At 40.8% G+C, this 17,121-nt stretch overlaps 2 protein-coding genes across 8 annotated transcripts; both read right to left on the bottom strand.

Annotated features, from left to right (window-relative positions):
- Window positions 1-1,781: 1,781 nt before the first annotated feature.
- On the bottom strand, window positions 1,782-8,915 carry sil1 (SIL1 nucleotide exchange factor). Of its 2 annotated transcripts, XR_004615271.1 has the most exons (13): window positions 8,768-8,915; window positions 8,484-8,590; window positions 8,040-8,163; window positions 7,725-7,830; window positions 6,622-6,703; window positions 6,358-6,444; window positions 5,508-5,603; window positions 4,585-4,706; window positions 3,369-3,465; window positions 3,117-3,281; window positions 2,370-2,534; window positions 1,956-2,216; window positions 1,782-1,907 (listed from the first exon to the last, which is right to left on the bottom strand). XR_004615271.1 is itself a non-coding variant. In XM_034598804.1 (12 exons), the coding sequence occupies exons 2-12, from the start codon at window positions 8,583-8,585 to the stop codon at window positions 2,019-2,021; spliced, it is 1,344 nt and encodes a 447-aa protein (XP_034454695.1). In that variant the 5' UTR covers window positions 8,586-8,590; window positions 8,768-8,915; the 3' UTR covers window positions 1,782-2,018. The 2 variants fall into 2 exon arrangements, 1 of the variants encoding a protein (XP_034454695.1); XM_034598804.1 differs by having other exon boundaries at window positions 1,782-2,216.
- Window positions 8,916-10,083: 1,168 nt separating this feature from the next.
- spdl1 (spindle apparatus coiled-coil protein 1) lies at window positions 10,084-17,103 on the bottom strand. Of its 6 annotated transcripts, none has more exons than XM_034598768.1 (14): window positions 16,994-17,103; window positions 14,800-14,961; window positions 14,361-14,537; window positions 13,582-13,776; window positions 13,192-13,341; window positions 12,892-12,990; window positions 12,645-12,755; window positions 12,412-12,552; window positions 12,016-12,122; window positions 11,522-11,642; window positions 10,947-11,013; window positions 10,650-10,841; window positions 10,468-10,546; window positions 10,084-10,319 (listed from the first exon to the last, which is right to left on the bottom strand). In XM_034598768.1, the coding sequence occupies exons 2-14, from the start codon at window positions 14,959-14,961 to the stop codon at window positions 10,172-10,174; spliced, it is 1,749 nt and encodes a 582-aa protein (XP_034454659.1). In that variant the 5' UTR covers window positions 16,994-17,103; the 3' UTR covers window positions 10,084-10,171. The 6 variants fall into 6 exon arrangements, with proteins under 6 accessions (XP_034454659.1, XP_034454660.1, XP_034454661.1 ...); XM_034598769.1 differs by having other exon boundaries at window positions 10,084-10,301; XM_034598770.1 differs by having other exon boundaries at window positions 10,752-10,841.
- Between the last annotated feature and the right edge of the window lie 18 nt (window positions 17,104-17,121).

Genomic DNA, 17,121 nt, shown 5'->3' with positions numbered 1-17,121 from the left:
GGTTTAAGTATGTTAAGCTAAACATCATAATGGCGTGTACTGAAATTATGTCTGTATATAAATTATATTGTAAAATTTGAATAACTTGAAAGAGAAACTTTTTATAATCAAAACTCCTGCAAAATTATTACCTTTATTTCTTTAGTATATGCTCAAATCTGCATCCACATCTGCATTTCCACTGGGGAGAAGTAGGAGGCTCAAGTTGTTTTTTCCTGGTTACCATGATGAAATGTTATCTGTGTTACATTAATGAGGGCTTGTTTTTAGTGCGGCTATCTAAGCTAGCGGTCTTAGCCACACGATGGTGTGTTCGAGGGTCTGTGAATGCACCTCGTAGGAAGATATCAGAAGACTTTTAGGCTTAAAACACAGTGGAAATTACCTCGTTTCGAGTCGAATATGAATGTCAGGGCTTGCGGACACTTGGATGACACCACACCAGCAGTATGGAGGCATGTTGTGTTTTTTCTGTTGTTTTATTACATCTGAAGATAGGTCACCATTTACTTCAATTGTATTAGATTGTGCTGCAACGCTGTTTGCCCCTGAAACTCCAGAAGTGTTTTGTGTTTTGAAGAAATTCCCTCAAGTCAGATATCACATTTAAGAGGCCAAAAACTTTTTTTTGAGGCCACCGTGACATTGACCTTAGACCACCAAAATCTAATCAGTGAGGGACTCAAAATAAGTTTGAACCAGATATAATGCAATTCCCTACGGGCAGTCCTAATATCACATTCACAGCGACATTAGACTCAAAGATAAACTGAGATGAACAGTGCACTGTGACCTTGACCTTTGACCCCAGGCACTAAAATCTAATAAATTCATCTTTGAGTCTAAGTGAATGTTTGTGGGGCTACTGTGACCTTGACCCTTGGCTACCAAAATCAAATCCAAGAACGAGTGAATTTTTGTGTCAAATGTGAAGGAATTCCCTCAAGGCGTTGTGGAGATATTGCATTCACGAGGTAAAAAAAAAAAAAGGTGCTTTGTGAGGTGACGGACGAAAAACATAATGCCTCTGGCAAATGGCTGTCACCGGCACAGAGGCATAAAAACATGAAGGGGTCTGAATACTACTTACTGAATTCATTGTATGACTAACCTTTTGACCTTTGACCACCAAAATGTAATCAGTTCATCTTTAATTCTAAGTGAATGTTTGTACCAAATTTGAAGACATTCCTTCAAGCTGATCTTAAGATATCACGTTCATGAAAAACATAAACATACTTTGTGAGGCCATTGTGACCTTGACCTTTGACCCTTGGCTACCAAAATCAAGTGATTTGATCCTTTAATACAAGTGCATGTTTATGCCAAATGTGAAAGGATTTCTTTACAGCGTTCCAGAGATATCACCTTCACAAGGCAGGAAATAAGCTTGTCACAGTGACCTTGAGTTTTGACCACCAAAATCTTATCGGTTTATCCTTGTGGCAAGGGCATATTTGTACCAAATTTGAAGAAATTCCCTCAAGGCATTCTTGAGATATCACGCTCATTAGAATGGGACGGACGGACAACCAAAATACATAATGCCTCCGGCCCCTGGCTGTCACCGGCGCGGAGGCATAAAAAACATGAAGGGGTCTGAATACCTACTGAATTGTATATTAGGTGGACCTTCATCATTAAGGTTATAGCTTTACAACTTTAAACTTAATTATAAATAATGTCTGGTTTAAGTGAAAGGTATTACAACAAGAAATCCCCAAACTCAGAGCATTTGTTCCAAAATAATACTTTAAAAATATAAATTCATTTTTAAATTATCAACACAAAGAGCATTTTCCATTACAGACCTTTCTTACATGGATGCTTACTCAAATGAGCCGTCCCTAATGTTACCATGTATGTTTTCTGAATGATCCTCGTCCATGACTTATATCGAGTTGACTCTTGTCTTGAGGAATTTGTCACTCTGTGGTTGGTCATGCGCTGGAGACTGGTTGTTTAGTTTTCAGTCTCTGCATTGTGGCCATGTAAAGTGTCACTGTACAATCCTCCGGTCATTTCATTTTGACTTGTAGTGCGTCAATAAATTCCGCAATCTCTGCGAAGTAGCTGTTCTCCTCTCCTAGAATCATTTCTGACTGGACCATTTCCTGGTACTGTTCTCGGAGAGACAGCAGGGAGCCCAGCAGAGAGCTGTCAGAGCGGTACTGATCCAAACATGTGGGAGCCATCGCCAACAAAGCCCGTAGAGCCTGAAAGTGAAATGACACAAACAGCGTTTATAATTATGTACATAAATAATGTTCTTATTTTTAGCCAGTCTATGATTCTTAAATACAAAAACTGTTGATTTCGCATTGTAGCTGCTTACTATCTGTTTCATTTATGTATCAGATTCAGCCCACCTTCTCTCTGTAGTCATGCTCAGTGGACTCCAGCAGCTGTGGGATCAAAGTGCACCAGCCTTTCTCCAGTAGCTCCTCCTCCAATGACACCTCAGAGTACTGCCGCACACGGTCCTCATGGGCGGCATCCAATACCGGGTCCAGACCTGTCTGAGAGATCAGCTCCTGGAGGAACAGACAAGACCAGTCTCAGCATCATCTTACAAATCACCCTCATTATTATTACCTCCACCAAGGAGGTAATGTTGTCATCTGCCTTTGTTTGTTTGTTTGTTTGTTTGTTTGTCTTTAATGTCGCAGCATTGAACAAAAACCACAGGAAACTTGGTGGGAGGGTGCAGTATACGTAGGTAAATCTTGGTGCAGATGCGGATCAAGATGCAGATTTTCTTTTATCACTTTCTTAAATGTTGCAATATTGGGAATTTTGGGACATTTGTCAGATTTATCAGACAAACAGTATTTAGGGGGCTGATATCTATAAATGTGTGCAATTTGGTGCAGACTGATTGAATTTAAGGTGACCTTTGGTCCTTGGTGAAGGTATGCCCTCTTCATTCCTGGACACATTCTAATTATCATTGTGTCCAGGCCGGAAATTGAAAATCATATCTATAATATAATTTGGATTAAAGTGTCAGCTAAATGATATGTCATGTGTAAAACTGTAATAAAGTAACTACAAAAGGAAGCCTGGGGGAGAGTTAACCTCCTGGAATAACTTTAAATACAGGTTGTGTGTTGTACCTTCTCGCTGATCATGTCATATAACATGGTGGCAATTCGTGTTCGGAGAACTCCACCTCCATCTGCCCTAAACAACTCTGATAGGACCTGTAGTCCCCCGTGAGACAGGAAAGTACGTTGAGCATAGGGGAAGTGACGCAAGAGGGCGGCTACTGCAAACAGGACCTGGCATGAGGACAATGGCACACAGAAAACATTACGTGTTTGTACGGGTACTGGAGAGTTGATGGTCATGTGAGTGGGTGTCAGTACCTTCTTCGTTACTCTGAGTGGCTGTGCAGTGGCCAGTGCAGTTAACAACAATTGCAGCGCTCCACTCTCCACAGCTTTCACCTGAACCACTGGGTTACTGCAGGACACAAACACACCAACACTGAGACTGATGCAGACTGAGCTGTGAACATGTTCATCTCATTTCATTTTCCATGAATAAGACGGTACTGACCTTATTTAACAGTAACCGTATGTATGGCTGTCACAATAACAGATTTTCCCAACTCTTCTATCATTATCATCGCCAAATGAATTTATAATACAGATGTTATCACAATATCTATGAAAGGTTTGAAAAAACATGAATCTTTACGATGTTTGTTCACATGGTGATAATTAATACATTTGGACAGGTAACAGTTTATACAGAAAATCGAAGAAAGTATGTGATCACCACATATTCACCATTTAGTGTTTTCATTCATAAGCTGAACCCTTTCCTATAGGAGCCAAGCTGCCTTGTGTTAACACTTAACAGCTGCTGGTGGTGGTGCTGTAATGGTGTGCTTAATAAATCTATCAAATCAAGCAATCAAAGTGAATGTCACAATCTATCTATGGATAGTTACAGACCACGTTGATCCCTGTATGATCACAGTTTACCTTCTTCTAATGGTTTCTTCTAAGCCCTGTTCAGACCTGAGGGCACATTTGAGACCCCACATTGACCTCTCAACATTGGGAGGTAGTCTTTGAGTCATGGGACCATATTCTTTGAGCAGTGTGAAAACAAAGTTGTCCTGGGCCATTAGGCCACCTACTCAGCGGACATCCTCTCAGCTGCATTGATTCAGTCAGCCTCACACATTCAGACAGTGCTTCTATGAGCAGAGCATATTCTATCACACACAATTCAAACACTGTTACCACAACCATCAGGGGCAATTTGGGTGTTCTTGTCAAAGGAAATTTTAGAATAAAGACTGGAGGAGCTGGGATCAATCTACTGACCTTCTGGTTAGTGGACAAACCTCTGCATCTCCTGCCCACCTGTGTGTGTGTGTGTGTGTGTGTGTGTGTGTGTGTTGTTTTACAAGACCAATTAGACATGTGCAGCTACAGAGGACAGATGTGGTTCAGTTACTCTCGAAATGAAATGTAGAGAAGTGATATTGATATTGTACAGCTGTAGTGTGGAGAAGTTAAGCTCTTCATTCAAACACTAGCTACACACAGAACGTGCTGCTGTTTGTACCTGGCCATAGCAGATCCCAGGACAAAGGCAGATCTTTCCTGTAATCTGAAGTCAGAGCTGTTCAGGCCGTCTAGGATGACCTGGAGACCCCCCATCGAGCACAAAGTCTGAGCATTATCCACCTGACACACACAAACACACAGTTACTTTAAGGTGGTAAGCAAACATCTTCAGAGTTCTCATGTGTATGAATGGTAGGGCTGCACGATATTAGGAAAACCTATTTTCATATATGGCGCACGGAACATGACTGTGTATATTTGGTATCATAAGGGACATGGCACATCTGGAAACAGAGAGCGAGTGAGATGTACTGGGCAGCTGTGGCTGAGGGGTAGAGCGGTCGTCCTCCAACCAGAAGGTCGGCAGCCGATCCCCAGTCTTCCCAATCTGCATGCCGAAGTGTCCTTGGGCAAGATGCTGAACAAAAAAGTGCTGCTAATAGATGCACTGTATGAATGTGTGTGTGAATGGCAAACTGTAACTTAAAGCACTTTGAGTGGTCATCAAGACTAGTGAAAGCGCTATATAAATACAAACCGCTTATATGAATTTGACTTGGGACAAACATGATCACTAGAAGTTTCACAGTCTTGAAGAGGTGGAGCGAGATTTGATGGAGCCGCCTCGCAATTCTGTTTTCTCTTTATTCTCTTGTTATTCTTTTCTTCTGACAATGATTCATTGACGGAAACACCCGACAATGATCTGAATATCTTTAATTTATCATCTCGGGCAGCAGGGCGCCATCTGATTGGCCAAATATTTTGACATGCAGAGCGTAAATGCATGGCGCATGGAACACAATTTATCGCAGTTTAAGCAGTCTTTTGCATTATGTTTATCGGGCACGTTGATATCGCAATGACGATAACTTTTCAAAATATCGTGCAGTCATAATGAATGGGTGTGCATTCAGTTACCTGGTGCACCAGATACTCCAGCTCCAGCAGAATGTTCAGTCTCTGCTCTGTAGTTGAGTTGCTGCTGTTGAATTGGTCCAGCAGACGCCTCATTATCTAAACAACATCACAACACACTTCATTTAGCTTCACCAACAACTAAGACAGGGATTTCCCTCCCGTTATAAGTCTAAGACAGAAAATAACTATGGTCTGTTCTCTACCTCTCTGAAGAGAAAGGAAATGCATTGGCTCTGATATAACACATAGTTATTTACAACATATATTGTTTTTCAATTAAATGAGTACTAGTGTATCTACAGCCTTTAACAGAGTGTTGGCTTTAAGTGCATGTCCAGATTAACAGTTTTCTCTGATGGCTGCTGTAACATGTTCTGCTGCCATAGAGGTCACGTCATTTTCTGACTTCAGTGTTCATCGTCATCATGATGATGTCACTCTTAAAATATAATGATGATTTATTTTTTGATCTATATAAGCTTTTAGTCATGTCTACAGACCTGGAGGATACAGAGATACCTGGAAAAAATTTTAACTATGCATGACGTAATTTTCTGCCTGTATAGGGTCTTCTTCATGACATCACAGCAGTGTTTATTATTGACTACTTACACTGCGGTGGCCTGCAATACTCTAATTTGTCCTGCACAGTTTTTAATAGATTTTTAAAAAATGGATTCAGAGATTTTTTTCCAACTTGGGCAAAGTACAAAAACCTGTAAATACAACACTGACATATAATCTTGATGATGATTCATGTGGAGTGTAGTATTAACTCGCTTTTAGCCAGTTTTTGGTAACTATTAACTGTGTCTAATTACAGATGTTCTATTGCTAAACACTGATGTACCTGAAAATCCGTCTCAACCAGGAGGTCCAGCTGAGCCATATCTCTCTTCAGCTCCTCTAGGGGACGAAACTTGGAAGCCACAGAGTCCTACAAATACAAAGAAGAAGAGTTTGTATTTTCAGTGTGATATGCTCCATTACTCATGAATAAAGGCACATACATGTTTGGATGTTTAGTAAGAGCTTAAATAGAAACACAAGGACATAAACTAAAATGATAACATCAGCCTTGTATGGATAACTGTTGGTCTCTGTTCTGGCTTACTGGGTTCAGGTCCTCCTTTATATTCTTCATGGCCTGTTTCAGTTCATCAGGGCTGAAGAAGGACTGAGACTCCTCTTCCCTCCTGAGAAAGACAGACTTAGTACTACTATCATAATCATAGGTTGTCTCATAGTCTGTGCTTTTACAGAATTGTGAAGACCTCAGTTTTCTGGTAGAAGTAAACACAGGAAGACTCAAGGCAGTGATCAGTATCACTGGTACGTCTACAGAGAACTGTGCTGTCATGTGAAGATGTTATACTGACCTACACCTGTGATCCTGTGTCATGTGAAGATGTTATACTGACCTACACCTGTGATCCTGTGTCATGTGAAGATGTTATACTGACCTACACCTGTGATCCTGTGTCATGTGAAGATGTTATACTGATCTATACATGTGTCATGTGAAGATGTTATACTGACCTACACCTGTGATCCTGTGTCATGTGAAGATGTTATACTGACCTACACCTGTGATCCTGTGTCATGTGAAGATGTTATAATGACCTACACCTGTGATCCTGTGTCATGTGAAGATGTTATACTGACCTACACCTGTGATCCTGTGTCATGTGAAGATGTTATACTGATCTACACCTGTGATCCTGTGTCATGTGAAGATGTTATACTGATCTATACCTGTGATCCTGTGTCATGTGAAGATGTTATACTGATCTATACCTGTGATCCTGTGTCATGTGAAGATGTTATACTGATCTATACCTGTGATCCTGTGTCATGTGAAGATGTTATACTGATCTATACCTGTGATCCTGTGTCATGTGAAGATGTTATACTGATCTATACCTGTGATCCTGTGTCATGTGAAGATGTTATACTGATCTATACCTGTGATCCTGTGTCATGTGAAGATGTTATACTGATCTACACCTGTGATCCTGTGTCATGTGAAGATGTTATACTGATCTATACCTATGATCCTGTGTCATGTGAAGATGTTATACTGATCTACACCTGTGATCCTGTGTCATGTGAAGATGTTATACTGATCTACACCTGTGATCCTGTGTCATGTGAAGATGTTATACTGACCTACACCTGTGATCCTGTGTCATGTGAAGATGTTATACTGATCTATACCTGTGATCCTGTGTCCAGTATTTGAGCTGCTCTTCTCCCAGTCTGACCTCCCTCTGACCTGTCTGCAGATTCAGCTTCACATGGGAACCTGCTGGCACTGCTTGGCCTACACACACACACACACACACACACACACACACACACACACACACACACACACACACACACACACACACACACACACACACACACACACACACACACACACACACACACACACACACACACACACACACACACACACACACACAAAATTACCAGATATTTGTATTTGATTTGACTGTAACAGTGTCAGTTCACTCTCCTGTATATTACCTGGTTTGAGTGTCTGCCACTGATCAGTAGGTTGGATCACCTCTAAATTTGCCTCCTCTTCTTCATCACCACCTGCTCCTCCTCCTCCTTCTGCATTCTCCACCACAGTTAGGGCAGAGTCCGACTGTAAAGACACAGAAAAAAAACAGTTGTCGCTTTACTTAAGTTTTGTAATATCGCCCTGTTATGTTACTGTCCACAGAGGGGCATTAAAGGAAACACAAGGCAACAGTTCTCTGGCCAAGACATCTCCCCATCTTCTCACTAGTTCTTGTCTGTTTGATCAAGACATCACAGAAGGTTCAGTTCCAACATATCTTCTCATGGATGGTTGTACAAGACCACCTCTTACCTGTCTTTTATTCCCTTTATTTGCAATAGATTCACTTTTAAACAAGGTTTAAGAATGTCAGTATATTTAAAAGTAAATCCAACATTACTCACCCTCCGGTCTGCTGCTACATGCTGGCAATGCAGCAGCAGGAGCGAGGCCACGGTGATGCAGGTAAGCGAAGCAGCTGTGACGGAGCTGGAGATCAACTTCATGGTGACTGAAACACACACACAGACACAATGACTGTCCTGGGTCTGCTCGCTGGATGTAGACCATAACACTGAGGAACTCACCACACTATTTATACAAATCGGACGTTCTGATGTCTGTTGATACTCCATCAGACGAGCATGGTCACAGTACAACTACAATATCCCAGGCTCACATTACTCACCTGTTTGATTGAAATCAGAGGGTGAACGCAGGAAAGACACATGTGATACTTCCTCATGTTTTCAGTGACACGTTTGACGTCATGCGTTCGTCACTGCCCACTCGCTCCTCATTGGTCCACGTGCACAGCCTCGCTTCAAGCGTTCTCAGCGTGTTTAACACCAGCACGTCACACTGCTGCCACCAGCTGGTGTGGAAGACCAGTAGGACAAGACACCGATAATAAGATGATGTTACAATCCTATCAGGTTAAATGGGGGTGTTTCCTACAGGTAAAACGCCACACTTTCATCACGCATTTGTACAATATGATCATAAAGTGCAAACTTATATGAAGAGCATGGATCAGAGAATCCAGAAACCTCAAGGTGATGGAAGATCCTGCACCACAAAGGCAAAATACTACACACAGAACACACAACCGAATACAGGAACTCAAGTTAATACATTCATAAATGTTTATATTTTATAAAAAATATTAAACTGAGGTTCACAGAGACACACATCAAACAGAGAATTGGAACTTGGTGGAACACTGCACGACAGAAAGCTTTCAGATCTCTTTACCTTTACCAGCAATATGATAAAATAAAATGAAAATCACTCCCCTCATTAATCTACAATCCACAACCCAAGTCAGATCAAATTGTACAAATGTTTGGAAATGTATTAAAAGGGAATTATTCAAACATCAAACAAGGAGAAGTATTCAGAAACACTGCTGTCTCTGAGCTCTGCAGGTACAGTACAGTAGTTCATTCAACTTCATGGTTTAGCTTTTGCTCTGATAGGCCATGTCAGCTGTGAGAGATTATACAAACATGTGGTGTGTGTATTTAAATGTTGTATGTTTGTATGTTTAATTGTGTCATGGTACCTTGAAAGGCTCTATATTAATTATTATTTTAATAGTTGAATTAACTCGAGGTGAACTCCGACCAAACTCAATTTCAAGTGTCGTAGCAAAGTGTCTGAATACTTACTGTATGTCAATGTGATATTTCAGTTTTACATTTTTGACACATTTCAAAAATTATACTTAAGCATTATGTGGTAATAATCTTTATTATTTTAGCATCAGGCAGAATAACAGAATGTGAACAAAGTGAAGGGGTCTGAATACTCTCTGAAAGCATTAATATTCCTGTTTTAAAAATCTGGACACAGAATACTTTGTTGCAAATGTTTTAATATTGCAATATTAATATATTTTTTGACAGTGTAGAGCAAATAAAAAAAAAAATCTGTAGAAAGATGTACAAGTAAATAGTAAAATCTAATCTAAATATATGATATATATTTATATCATATGAGAGAGAGAGAGAGAGAGAGAGAGAGAGAGAGAGAGAGAGAGAGAGAGAGAGAGATCTGAATGTGGTGGCACATAGTGTGTTCCAGACGAGGCCTACTGCTGGGCACACTGGTTCTCCATACTGCTGTTAGAGCTCACGTGGATCATCTCCACTGCTCTCTGTTTCTTAATCCTCTCCTCTCTCTTGTTCTGCTGCTGGTTCTCCTCCATGTCAGTCTCTGTCCTGTCAGTCACAGGATAACTTTAGGGGACCAAAACAAAAACACATTACAAAATTACTCAATATTGTTTCCTATTCTTGCCAGATGATTTAATATCAGTAAAAGTTTAAATCTCTACACAAAGTCGTTTCTCGAGCGGTTGAGGCAGACGTGAGTACACACACTGACCTGAGGTTGGGAATCACAACAGGCTCCTCTCCACTGATCTTCACACATTTTGCAGCACGTGGCACAGTCAGCTCTAAACCTATTACAACAATGATTAATGAGTTTGGCACTATATTCATTTTATCTTGATTTGAGGTTCTGATCCTGTCAGCCCACACACTCCTGACTATAAATGCACACACCTTTTGTGGAGCTTTGTGCCTCAGTTTTAGGTCTGATGTCAGCCTTGGGGTCTGTAGTCGTATATTGCGTTACATCGGTCTCCACAGTAACCATCTGCTCACCCTTGTCAAGTGTGCTTTCCTGAGAGGAGGGTGCAATATCCACAGGAAGTTTCTCTTTCTTCCTTTTCTGGATCAGATAAATTTTTGCCTCTGCAGACAGAAATTTGCAGGAGGCAGCATCAGTTCAGTCATAACATAACATTTAAAAAGTACCTACATCCATGTCCTTAAAACCTTTGTTATTATTCTACTTACCTTTGGGTTCATATTTGTGTTGTAGCTCTTCTACTCGCAGCTGTAGTTTGATCTTGTCACTCTGAGTCTGCAGCAGGGAACAGAAGTATTAGGCACACTACGAATATCACAGTAAAATGCAGCATCTCCCATTGAGGAGCAAGGCTAAGTCCAATGTGTGAGACTGGCAACAATCAAAGCCAAGAGGAGAGATGGTTATGGATGCAGGAGGTGTTTCTGTAACTTAGTGTCATGTTAGCATCTGGGCAGCCATGTATCATTGTTTGCAGTGTATATTAACAGAATATGGATGTGTATCATTTCTTCTGACACCATTTCAGTGTTTTAGAACATCACATCATGAATCATTGTGTCTAACATCTATACAGCAGACAGAACAGACTGGCTTGGCTGCTCAAGCTGCTGACGTTTCAGTCACATAAAACACAGTCACACTTATATTATGCTGACATTACCCTTTCCATCTTTTCAAATCTGAGCTATGCTTTTCAAGTTTATGACTTTGTGATTAAACAATATTCATATTCTATAGACAGAATCCTATTTCATGCAGTATTTATGAAGCAGCCTGTTACCTGTTTGAGCAGCCGCTCAGATGTGAAGAGTTTCCTCTCCAGCTCAAGAGCTCTCTGGCTCTCTGACAAAGACTTCATCCTCTGCAGGGAAAGCTCATCCCCGAGACGTTCTGCATCTTTACTGAGGACACACACAAACTTGGAGTGAGCCAGGGGGGCAATTTATACACATATGACAAAGTCAAGTCCTATGTCAGTATTAGATACTGCAAGTGTTTCTGTAACCCATCAATTATTTTATTTCATTCCAAAATGACTTGATTGCATTGTTGAGTAAAATTAGCAATTTGTTTTTCACTGATAATTTCAACACCACTAAGCTCCATCAAATAATAGTCAATATGCTACCAATTAATGCAGATATTAAAATCATCTGACCACCACAATGAGAGGCATGACTTTGTCTCCTGATGTATGATGGGAGAATAACTGGCTCTGTAAAACAAGTTTATTCCAGCCACCATTTAGAGACATGGGGAGTCAGTTAGACTCACACAGTGTTGTTGAGCTTCATTTTGAGCAGGTCGGTGTAGTAGGTTTCATCTTGGCTATCACCGCTCTCAGCTCGAGCTAAATTAGCTGGCTGAGACTTCAGTATCATCTGCACACACGAACAAACACATATTAAACACAAGGTAAATCAAATGCATCATTAAACAAAGTTTATAGATTTTATGTGATGTTTTGTTAAACATATCTGTCAGTCCTCCTAGTGTGTTCATTTATTAATCATAATGAGATTTATTATTGTATTACTCCATACATACTGATAGATTAGCTGTGGATAAGATGACAGAAGTTGATTTTGTTTGCAAAGCATATGTCCATTGGAAAGTGACTTATTTTTTTCTCTCCATTAAAATATGAGTTGTTGGTTAATAAGCACGCACCTCAACCTTCTCCAGTCTTTGTAGTTTAGTCATGAGACTTTGGATCTCTCCATTCTTCTCTGACAGCATGGACTGGAGTCTCTCCAGCTGAGCAGGGTCAGCCCTGGAACCTTGGAGCTGCATCAGAGTGGCTACTTGAACCTGCACAACACATGTATATCCACACATGTAACAATTGGTTAAAAAACAAACAATAGTGCATGTTTATAGCTATGTATTGTGACACATAGTACCTTCATGCGCTGCAGCTGCTGTTTGCTGAAGCCATGTTGTTTCTGCAGGGACTGATACTGGACCTTCATACTGATCAGCTGTCTCTCCATCTCAGCCCGCTTATCCTCCAGCTGAAATACACAAGGTAAACACATTAACTGACTTCACAGGGTCAATTTTTCATTTAGACTCCTGTGTAGAACCTTGTATGCCAAACATTTTGGTGCATGTTGTTCCTGATTTTTGATAAACGGGGTTGGTTTTTACCTCAGCAAACAGAGAGTTCCCTTTGCTGTTGGGATCCTGCGCTTGCTGTAGAGCTTGATCCAACTGGATCTGGAGGTCCCGGTTCCCCTCACGAGATTTCTGTGCCATGACAGAGTGATATAAAAACATACAGTAAAATAATTGACAGACATAAGAGACAAAGACATACATAGACACAATGCTGGTTATCTCACAATGCAAAGCTGTGCAGTCTCATGTGGATGTTCCCTTCTCTCTTTGCGAGAATGACTTCAGACACAGACATTTTTTATCTCAGTTGTTAAATTGCGCTCTATTTACCTGTAATGCATTAAACCAGGAAACAGCCTCTTTCTCTCGCTCCTCTTTCTCCTCTGTGATTCGCTCCAGGTGACGCTGCAGGCTGCTATTGGTCAGCTCCAGCTGCTGCTCTCTGTACTGACATTCCTGCAGAGTCTGCTCCAACTCCACCTGGTACACAAAGAAAATCTTCTTATTTACTAGTGCAACTCCAACCGGGGTTAAAAAAATGGCATTACCATTCGGAATGAGCTGAAATACAGGTTGGCCATTTTCAGACATTGGGTCCAGACCGGCCTTTCACACATAAACAATGCAGCAGGAGATTCTCTGGTTCTCCAGAGTTCAGTGCATGTCTGAAAGCCGCTTTATTCAGGAAGTGGCAGCAGCAGCCTGACTGCCTCCCCTCACCTTAATGGTCTCCAGCTCCATGATCTTCATCTGCACCTCCATCATCTCAGATGTCATGGAGCTCCCGGTGTGTTCATTAAGAGCTTGCAACTCTTCCATTTTGTTATTAAGAGTCTCAGTCTGCACTTCAAGTTTGTGTTTGAGTTGTCTCTCATTTAGCTGGGATTCCTCCAGAGCAGACTGCAACCTCAGTATCTGAAAAAAGTACACAGATACATCAAGTTCTATAAGCAATTAACTTCACATGGTTCTGAGGTACTGAATACACACAACCATTTGTTAGTTTTCCCCTCGGCCACTTTAATACAAAATGTTTTAGTCTCGAAATTACATAGATGTATCTGTGAAACTACAAGCTTTAATAATAAAATGTTTGACACATGACAAATGCAGTGAATGCTACTTAAAAAATATGACAAAAAATACTCAAAGATGCATTCATTAATCTGTTAATTTGGCATCTGGAAAAAAAATAGATTGCTGATAGCTAATTGAGCACCCTGAAGCTGAAGGCCACAACTTCCACAGCTCTCTGATTATACAAATTAAGACGGTAAAAATCCGCAGAACTGCAGGGTTGGTGATAATTCACTCGGTGTTTGGAAATCAAAACCATGTAAAGGTCATTCTGAGAGGACATCACAGAATAACAAGAATCAAACATTACATTATATTTAAGTGGTGGTACAGTCAGTTCATGTTAGTGTTACATTAATATTGGCTCTGTGTCACAGTAAACTGTGACAGCGAGACAAACAGACCACACTAAGTTAGTGTACCTTGTTGGTGAGCTCACTGAGTGCCATGCTGTGGTTCCTCTCCAGATGCTGCTGTTGTTCCTGAAGCTGCTGTCTCTGCTGGTTCTTTATACATTCATAGTCTGACTTCAGTGACTGCAGCATCCGAGTCTTCAACTCCACATCCTTCTGCAAGGAGTACTTGTCCTGCTCAAGGGCCTATGATACACACATGACACAAGGTAAGATATAGGGACAATGCCCAAACTTTACTGTGAACAATATTCTTTGCAACTATTTTGTCTTGAAAGAATAGTACTTATAAGAACTGCTGGCATTCAGTTTGTTTTGAAGAAGTGGATAATATCTTAGACCTGGAAACATGAAACTGAAACTATCTGCACAGGTATATACCAATAGAGGTAGGAGAAAAAATGTGTGGGTTTATTGTGATTTACGTCACCTCAGTGCAGTGTCATACCTCAAGTGCGTTGGTCATCTCTACTCTCTGTTCATCCAGTGTGTTTTGTAGTTCCATCTGCTGCTTGAGGAGATCTAATCCAGCCTGAGCAGCCTGGTGGACCTGCTCCTCCCTCGCCTTCAGCTGGTTCCTGAGCAACTCTAACTCCTCTGCTGCTGCCATCTGCAGTCGGGGGGAAAGGGATAATCATGCTTCAAGCACAGTGCTGACTGCAACCCATCACACGCCTCACTACATTTTTAACTCTGCACCCCAACATCCAGCTGCTCTTGGGTGACATTCAGTGTGTGACAACACAGGGACCAAATACTTATCACTGTCAGCATGTTTACACATTTAATTATGATATCCTTGTCAGGTTCAAGAGTGTGTGGCTGCAATGGGCCTGATTAAAATAAAGCAGGGTTTCCTGATGTATTTCGGGTGTGTGTGGTACAGTGCAATGAGCTGTATGGAGCTGGACAGAAGAGAAATACACAAACAATGATGGCATTGTTTCCCAGTACTGTGATTTGACATTGCCTAGACAGGACAGGACAAGACCAGCTGACTGACTGATGTTCCCAGTCGTGAGCCTGAGCGTATGCTCCTCCATGGTTCTTTCTTCCGGTAACACTATCCTTAATGTGTGTTTTGATGTATTCCAGAGTGAGCCCAATTCCTTAACCTTTCCCAGTTACCTTGTGCCCTAACTAGAGGCCATCCCATCAACACTAATGGAAACCGCCAGCAATCTGAAAGTTATCTTTGATCCGGACTCGTCCTCAGATGCACATTTAAAACAAAATTCACTGCCTTTTTTCACCATCACAACATTGCAAAAATCAGGGCACATCCTGTCTCAAAAAGTTGCAGAATAATTAGTGAAAAACAAATCTCTTCAATGTATTGTAATTGGATTTCCCCCCAAACACTCCAACACTCATTGACGTCTGTATTGACAGTAGAAATCCTTTGCTGTCTCTGACATCCACAATGGGATTTCATAGTAACAAGCTGCTTAGACTTTGTCTATATTTTAAACTACCTTTACAAAAACACTACAGCAAGACAAATAGAACAATGTAAAATAAAATTGACCATTTCCTAAACATATAAAAGATTTACAATCCCTTTGAACTGGGGTAAATATATCAGTGTTTGTTCTTTAGAAAAACATTGTCTGATGTCTGTAGACAGATCACTGTTGCCTATCGTCAACTCACTGAGTCACTGCAAGGATTTACTTGTCTTTCTTCTCACATCATTATTTTCTCTTACAGTTACCAACACTTTCTTTTGGAGCTCATCATTGGTGACTGATTTATGTATTGGCTGTTTAATGGATTTTGTCATGAATTTATTTCCTTTGTGGCAACAGAACATGTGACAACTGGACTAACACTTTAAAGCTGATTGACTCTGTAAGACTACTACCCCGAGATTCAGGATATTTTTGGGGATTCTTTGTAACCGGGAAAAAAAAATGGAACAGCCCTAATGTAATATGAATATTTGTCAGCAGTATATCTTAAATGTCTCATTTATGATTTTTGTATTTGTGCATATTTAGATTGAACTTGCTCAGAGTTTCATTGTGGTTGTTGCTGTGTTGGTTTTGCAATAAAAAACACACACATTAGCAACAATAAGGCTACAAACAACCCACAATGCATCACTCCGTAAACAGACTGCAGCGAGTTACACTGCCAGTCGCTCCATTAAAAAATAATATCTGTTGTAACTAATAAACACAAAATTGGTTCTAAATTAAATGTTTAAAACCAAGTTTAACAACCGAGTCTCACATTATCACATGAAGGGCATAACCCGTAACAGCACATGGCTCTTATTTATCTGCTGTTGTAACGCTAGTGTTGAATAATGAAGCTAGTGGACGACATGTCGTACATCTACTTTACAAATCGGAAACGGGTCTGTTCCAGCTGCAGGAGGTAGAGAATAGATGTGAGCGATCAAATAGAAACAGCAGCTTGTTGCCACTACCCGCCGACAGACACAAGTAACTGAGGTTTCGTGTCGGACTCAGCTGTTAAACCACAGCCGGTAATTCTGGCGCAGGAGCTTTTTTTAATCACAGAGGCCGTTAACGCTTCAATTTCCGTTGGGGCGACAGTATACCGTCAACAAGAAGTACTAACATTACTAACGTTAAAAACAGACATGATTAAACGACACACGTGAACATGTTTACCTTGTTAGTGAACAATCCTCTGTCAACGCCACGAACCGCCACAGTTTGAATTCAGTTCTACCAAACTCTCGCGACACGAGACTGCCCGAACGAGAGTTGTGCCTGATTGGCCAGACAGGTCCAGCTCA

Source organism: Hippoglossus hippoglossus, chromosome 10, assembly GCF_009819705.1.
Source record: "Hippoglossus hippoglossus isolate fHipHip1 chromosome 10, fHipHip1.pri, whole genome shotgun sequence".
NCBI classification, from domain to species: Eukaryota; Metazoa; Chordata; class Actinopteri; order Pleuronectiformes; family Pleuronectidae; genus Hippoglossus; species Hippoglossus hippoglossus.
Note: the sequence above shows the minus strand (reverse complement) of the source record. Positions and strands in the feature narration are given on the sequence as shown.

Bases quoted from the DNA above. Each gene is read 5' to 3' on its own strand.
- sil1 (XM_034598804.1), bottom strand. From the start codon at position 8,585: ATGAAGTTGATCTCCAGCTCCGTCACAGCTGCTTCGCTTACCTGCATC. The intron at 5,604-6,357 runs GTACATCAGTGT...GATGTTGTTTAG, and splicing joins TGGTTGAGACGGATTTTCAG to ATAATGAGGCGTCTGCTGGA. The intron at 2,217-2,369 runs GTGGGCTGAATC...TTTCACTTTCAG, and splicing joins AGCATGACTACAGAGAGAAG to GCTCTACGGGCTTTGTTGGC.
- spdl1 (XM_034598768.1), bottom strand. From the start codon at position 14,961: ATGGCAGCAGCAGAGGAGTTAGAGTTGCTCAGGAACCAGCTGAAGGCG. The intron at 12,553-12,644 runs GTACTATGTGTC...TGTGTTGTGCAG, and splicing joins AGCAGCTGCAGCGCATGAAG to GTTCAAGTAGCCACTCTGAT. The intron at 10,842-10,946 runs GTAAGTAGAATA...TTCTGTCTGCAG, and splicing joins ACACAAATATGAACCCAAAG to AGGCAAAAATTTATCTGATC.